At 48.9% G+C, this 6,930-nt stretch overlaps 1 protein-coding gene across 4 annotated transcripts in view; it reads right to left on the bottom strand.

Annotated features, from left to right (window-relative positions):
- The window catches only part of ENOSF1 (enolase superfamily member 1), a 31,071-nt gene that overhangs the window by 1,481 nt on the left and 22,660 nt on the right, over window positions 1-6,930 (bottom strand). The window contains exons 12-16 of one of the 4 annotated variants that reach the window (XR_002784831.2): window positions 3,609-3,650; window positions 2,714-2,843; window positions 2,200-2,299; window positions 381-424; window positions 196-277 (exon numbers count right to left, since the gene is read on the bottom strand). Coding sequence is in view for 2 of the 4 variants with exons in the window: in XM_003406380.4 (XP_003406428.1) it covers window positions 196-277; window positions 2,200-2,299; window positions 2,714-2,843; window positions 3,609-3,650 (354 nt within the window). In the remaining 2 variants the exon portion in view is untranslated. Of the gene's footprint in view, window positions 1-194; window positions 278-380; window positions 425-2,199; window positions 2,300-2,713; window positions 2,844-3,608; window positions 3,651-6,930 lie in introns of those variants that run through there. The other 3 variants (XM_003406380.4, XR_002784834.2, XM_064294701.1) reach the window with 3 other exon arrangements.

Genomic DNA, 6,930 nt, shown 5'->3' with positions numbered 1-6,930 from the left:
AGAAAGATGGCTTTAGAGAAGCCTTGTCGGGGCAATTTAACCTCCCAGTCCAGGCCCTGGGCTGCAGGAATTTGGTATCTACTAACACTTGTTCTCTAGGCAATGAAAATAAGCACTAATTTGCTAGTTCATGGGACTGAGCATGGTGAGGGCTGTCAGTGATGCCCTTGTCGGGCCTCCCAGACCAGGTCCTACCTCAGGAGGCATGTAAGACGCCTTCTTGATTATTACAGGATACTTGAAATGTTCATGTAGGTGGTCGACATATTCACACATCCTAGGAGGAAAGAATCAGGTTGGGACAGTACTACCTTGAATTAGATCATTCACATGGCAGTAATGGTGAAAGCAGAGGCGGGACCCCCACGGTGATGACTCACCTGAGACCATGTGTCAGCAAATCTGTTGGTGTCTGTGCCAGGCTCTAAAGCAATGTGGGAGGCGTCAATGAAATGAACCATGAAGTCCCTTTTAACTCTAAGGGCTTGATGACCCCCAAAGGCATCAATTTAGACTCCATAAATATCTGGGACTATTAGGGCACATTTGGCCAGAAGTTAGGTGAAGAGATTAAAAGTCACCAACTGAGGTTTCTTCTAGCTTTACTAAAGATTTAGAAGATTAAGAGAATAGGTTTTAGGGTTTGACTGATTTATGTTTAAATTCTGTGCCAGCTACATTCTAGTTTTGGGATGTTGCACAAGTGAACTAACTCCCGGCTCACTTGAGTCATCTGTAGAGGAAGAGCCGTGGCATGCAGGCTCCATGCAGGTGCTGGGGACACACAGGACTGGCATGCTTTAACCAGCCATAGATACTAAGTCACTGACTACACTATGAGCTGTACGTAATCTATAAAGGACAGGGCACAGAGAAAGAGCCATTGCATGGAAGAGGTCAGCTGGGCTGCATGGAAGAGGTCTGCTGGGCTTGGAGAGATGAGTGGGGAATGGTGTTCCATGCCAGAGAGTCTCAAAGCACGTGTGTCGCGGTGCAACAGTGCCCATCTGTTTCTCCTGTGCAGTAGAGTCTGCAGTGGGCACGAGGCCCTTCCATACACTCAGTGGGTGGTGGAGGCACTAAGGCTAAGGGGGTCCCTCTTCCTCAGCCCTCAAGATTTGTAGGACCTCTCAAGGTTGGTTGGAACCTCCCCTTAGTCCAGAAATCAGGAACCAATGAGTGGGGGCAAAAGAAAAATAACCTAGGAATTTTTTTATTATTATAAAATAAAATCAGAGAATATTAAGTGAAAGAAAAAAAAAAAAATGCTCTGTTCCTAAGCTTCATTTCCACATGAACAGACAGGTTCTGACTTAGGTGAAATCTCGTAACTGTGACAGCTGCAGGACTCAAACCCAGGTCTCCTTATTTCTAACCTTATGTTTTTATTCTATAGTATAAAATATTTCAGGCATATTAAAGAGCAACAGCGTAAGAAATAAACCATTACAATTATGACTACAGCCCCCTGCACACCCTTATGAATCCCATTTCTCTCAGCCCTTTCCCTGGCATGTTTTTATGCCTTCACTATGTACTTCAGTGATCTTTCTACAATACCACATTTAATTCCAGGAGAAAGGAAAAGTGTAATAAGCAAAGCCATACATGTCAAGTGACTAAAAGGAGATTGTCTGAAAAGTTCATCTGGGTCATAGATGATGGCACCAAATAAAGATGTGGCCATATCATGCAAGAAAAAGGAGAGTCAACATAAGCAGAAAATAGATGAATAAAAAATAGATGAAAACAGGGCGGCTTTACAAAGTCAGAAATAGGAGCTGGTTTGAGAGAGGAGTTCTGGCTTCCACGTGGCTGTAAACCCCTCATCTCCCAAAGTACACAAATCAAAATGAACTCAGCTACCAAGACTGCACCCCCTTAATGGGAAAATGGCTGTTGGCTGGGTCTCTGCCCCATGTGGAGGAGCAAACAAACACGCTCAGCCTCTGCGTCTAGGACGTGCACAACAAGCAAGAGTTCCTAGTGTCTGGTGGTGACCGCAGAACCCGGGAAGATCCGGCCTGGATCGAGGGACACTAGTTAGCAGAAAGGATTCTTAGCTAATGCCACATTTGCTGTTTTTGTCAGTTGCCGGAGAGTCAGATCCAACCCATGGTGGCCTTACGTACAACCAAATGAAACCTCGCCTGGTCTCGTGCCATCGTCACAATTGGTGGTAAATGCCGTGTCACTGACCTGTTTTCAAGGCTTGCAGAGACAGCTATGTAGTCAAAGATAATCAAGTGTTGTACCAATTCACAGAGGCCAACTCCACCAGCATGGGGACAAACGGGAACTATAATGAAGAAAAGATTTCTGTTTTGTGCCAGCAGTCGGGTGGAGAAACTGGAGGTTATTACAATGGCTCTTTTTGGATTACACTCATTCAAATATAGTCTGGCTTTATAAACTCCACTTACTTAAAAAAAAAAAAAAAAATCAGGCAGAGAGGAATGGGTGACAGAAGCCTGTGGTTTTATATTGCCCCAAACAATTAAATCATTCATAAATCTTCAGGAGAATGAAATTCCAGGATGACAACTGTCAGATTCCCCAACTAAGCCTAAATGAGAATTAGAAAAAAAAAAAAACTGAAAATGCCAAATGCAGCTAGATGCCTGTGAACTGGAAAGGTCACGGGAAGACTCGGAGACCCTCTGGGAGGGGTGCCAGGCGTCTGTCGGATCTGCAGACCCCACAGAGCCCTTACTTCCAAACTTCTGGGCCATCAGCAACACTGAGACGTTCTCATTGATACTTCCCAGTCTGCAGCTGTCAATCTGGAGAAACTGCAGGGCATTGGCCTGGAGGAGTTGCTTAAATATCACTCTATTGTGGCACTGGAAATAGAATTAAAAATAATACCAACAAAACAGTCAGCCTGGGCCTTCAGGATCTCTGCACCTGGCACACAGCCATTGCAGACCCATCACTACCCGTCTGCGCCCCGAGGCCTTCAGGAAGCCTGGACCGCATTTACTCTTTATTCTGCTTAGCACGTGGCAAGCCTGATAGTGCAGGCGGGGGCCCTGTGCTCACTTCTCTACACACCTGCTAGCAAACAGCGAGGGCCCCACGAAGGCCACAGGCGCTCTCTACACTGGCTGACGAGTGGGCGATGCAGAGGCATCAGGATGAACGGCGGTGACAGCAACGAGCAGGTGGCGTGCACCACACAGCTGAACCTCCCAAAGCACTGCTCCCTTTGCCGGGAAAGCTGGGATCTGCTCTGTTCCGTGGGCTGTGCGGCAGCTTTTGGCAGGCACTTGTGCTTAGTTTATAAGCACGGAAAGCAGCACGACAATGTTGATGCCATTTGGAAGCTGGCTTGCTCGAAACCATACAGCACATTTTATTCCCTGTGATAGCAACTTTAAATTGCTGCCTTGTAAACTTTCATGAGACATTTTAGAAAAGCTAAATGACCCTGGTCATAGGAGCCGTAGAAAAACCCAGCAGTTTCTGACCTATCTGACTTCAGACCCTAGTTGCTACACGATGATCCCATTTCTAAAAAATAGGCAGGTTCCCTAACTCGAAGGACAACAGGCATGGCCTACAGCCTGCAGACGCTCAGTCAGTGTCCGTGTGTTGTGACCGCTTACCTGTTCTCCCGTCGCAACGCCAATTCCTAATGGGGCCAATGCCTATGAGACAGAAGGCAGCCTGGTGTTATTTTCCTAAGTTTCTGCATTGCATCTCCTAATGTTTAAAAATATTTGTAGCTGAAGGAGAAAATGTCCCTGCTGTCGATGTGCGAAGTTTCAAGACGGCAGAAGGACGTCAGGGGAGTCTATGTGCGCACCGAAGGGGCCGGCTGTGCTGCACGAGAAAAAGCAAGCACGTGTTCACCTCCTGCCACCGGCTCCCTTCCAGGCTGAGGCTGTGCAGACGTCCCCCTGCAGCATCCTGGCCGGGCTATGCTCTGTGAATGGCCCACCCTCCCTTCTCCTGAGCCTGGACAGATGGGGACCTGGGAGAAGACACGGCTACTCAGCAGTGGCTCATCGTGGACTCACAGTCCCTCTGCCTGGCTCTTCCATAGGTCACCACTCCTTTTATTGCCTTCTCACTGCCTCCCTGGTAACCACTCGTTAGTGTTATTCTAGAACCTCATGTTTTTGTCAATCCCAATATTTTCTCTCTTCAGGCTCAGAGGGTGCCTTACAGCCCCCTTTATAGGCTAGCTGAGGCCATTAGTCACAAACTTCTCACGTGTTGGAATCTCCACCCGGCATGGCCCGCTGCTCCTCTGCCCGCCGGCCTGCCCACGCTCCCTCTGAAGCTAACTCGCTCACTCCACCTGTGCTCTCGGCTACTCCCTCAGCCTCCACTCGGATGCATTCCCACAGCTATTCTCTCAGGTTCTTTCCTTTGTTCAGGATAATAATATCAATGACACTAGCAGCTAACATGTTCTGAGCTTTTCCACCTCTGAGGCGTATGCAAAACACTGATTTAAATTGTCCTCCTAACAACTCAGTAGGAAAGGTGGCATCACTGCTCGGACTTCATGGATGAGAAAATAGGCTTTCAGGGTTAGTTTACCGTCCCGGCAGAGCTGGCGCCTGAACTCTAGGCAGATTCCAGAGCCCACTTCCCAGCAGAAAATCCCAGTCTGGGAGTCAAATGTCGGATCCTGATCCTGTCCTGCCTCTGACAGGACATGTGAACTTGGGTGAGTCACCCACCGCCTGAAGCCTCATCTCCTCGTCTGCAGCAGGACAGAGCTGGAGCAGATGGCCTCTAAGACGTCACCAGCGCTGAAATGTTATGCTTCCCCACATTTCTAATTGAACTATTCTTGGTTCATTAGCTCAAAGAGAGGGTGGGGAAAAGGAGGAAGGGGAGGAGGGAGGGAGGAAGGGGGGAAAAGCCATTTATCTTGACTTATTCACTCTGCGGAAACCCTGGTGTGTAGTGGTTAAGAGCTTCAGCTGCTAACCAAAAGGTCTACAGTTCGAATCCACCAGGCGCTCCCTGGAAACTGTATGGGGCAGTTCTACTCTGTCCTATAAGGTCACAATGAGTTGGAATTGACTCGACAGCAACGGGTTTGGTTTGGCTTTTTGGTTTATTCACTCTGCCATTTTAAAGCATGTATGTTTCTGGCACTGAGTAGGTACCAAATTTTATTTCCTCCTTTAAAAATCCCTGAGTTTGCTCTAACTGCCTCCTCTCTTTACCCTCACCCCCTCCATCACACCTCGCTTGCTGGAAAAGCCACCTCACCCATATCCCTGCTCCGGTTCCTTTCTGCCCACTCCTCGCCTCCCAGGCACCCTGCCCACTCCATTCCACGAGATGCTATTAGCCCCCATCTCTCATCAGAGAGCACTGCACTGTGCCCCTCATGCAAGAACCCACAGTGGCTCACCACAGCAGCTGCATCTCAGAGCAGAGGGACTCTGTAACCTGGCCCACTACCTGCCTTTCCTGTGGCCCCCGGTGCCCCCTCTACAGTCTCTGGCCCTGTCACACCTGCCTCCCACAGCTTCCCCAAGCTTGGCTCATTGGCTCCCCTCCTCGGATGGCTCCTGGGGAGATGGCCTACCCTTTGTGAATAAAACCTTGGTAGATGTGGGCCCTGAAGAGCTTCCAAGGAGGCTCTTCAGGCCTGGGCAAGCTGGCATTCAACAGGGCAAGTGCCTTCTAGATGGCAGCTACGGAGAAAAGCAAAAGAGACTCAGGAAAAAGGCCCTGTTGAGCCATGACCTCTCATCCTGATCTACCACAGCCACACTTGGCGTTGCCGCCAGGATTCCACTGTCCACACATCTTGTCTTTTGCTGTTTTCTCTCCAGCGAGGCCGTAACGTGGGGAGAGTGAAGGGCAAGTCTTAATCACAGGTTTGTGCCATCTGGTTGATGATTTACTGAAGAGAAACAGAGAAGAGCAGACCCCTGGGCCCTGGGCCTTACACCTCAGCAGGACTTGCCAGTTCATGTTGGACATGGTGATGCATCTCTCCCAGAGCTTGGAACAAAGGTTGTCCTCAGAGCTAAGGTTGTTTTTTTGTTTTTGTTTAATAATTTTTATTGTGCTTTAAGTGAAAGTTTACAAATCAAGTCAGTCTCTCACACAAAAACTTAAATATACCTTACTATATACTCCCAATTACTCTCCCCCTAATGAGACAGCCCACTCCCTCCTTCTAGTCTCTCTTTTCGTGACCATTTTGCCAGCTTCTAACCCCCTCTACCCTCCCATTTCCCCTCCAGACAGGAGATACCGACATAGTCTCAAGTGTCCACCTGATCCAAGTAGCTCACTCCTCATCAGCATCTCTCTCCAACCCATCGTCCAGCCCAATCCACATCTGACGATTTGGCTTTGGGAATGGTTCCTGTCCTGGGCCTACAGAAGGTTTGGGGACCATAACCACCGGGGTCCTTCTAGTCTCAGTGAGACCATTAAGTCTGGTCTTTTTATGAGAATTTGGGGTCTGTATCCCACTGTTCTCCTGCTCCCTCAGGGGTTCTCAGAGTTAAAGTTTTTAAATCAACACAGACTGGGGGAGAGTATAGCTATGAAAAGCCGCCTCAGAGAGAAAACAATGATTCTAAGCAGGCCACACTTGACTGTGAGCCAGGTGGGTGCACTAACCTGTTGGCACAGTGTGGGGAGGGGGAACTGTCAAAGGAAAACAAAAAGGGAGTCAGAGGTGAATGTTGGCATCTCTGCCCAGGGGAAGGAGGCGAGGTTTAAGATGCACCATGTCTGGTGCCAGAAGCAGAAGGACAAAACGTCCCTGCTGTGGAGCTGTATGAAGTTTAGAGAAGGGTAGAAGGACATCAGGCTGGTTGCACGGGGCCATCTGAGCCTGATGCCGCTTCACCTAACTGGTTCCTGCCCTCATGCCTCAATCATCACACAGCCTGTGGTTCAGCACGGCTTCCTGAGGAGCTTGCTCTGGGCCGAGGTTAC

Source organism: Loxodonta africana, chromosome 11, assembly GCF_030014295.1.
Source record: "Loxodonta africana isolate mLoxAfr1 chromosome 11, mLoxAfr1.hap2, whole genome shotgun sequence".
In the NCBI taxonomy this organism is placed as follows: domain Eukaryota; kingdom Metazoa; phylum Chordata; class Mammalia; order Proboscidea; family Elephantidae; genus Loxodonta; species Loxodonta africana.
Note: the sequence above shows the minus strand (reverse complement) of the source record. Positions and strands in the feature narration are given on the sequence as shown.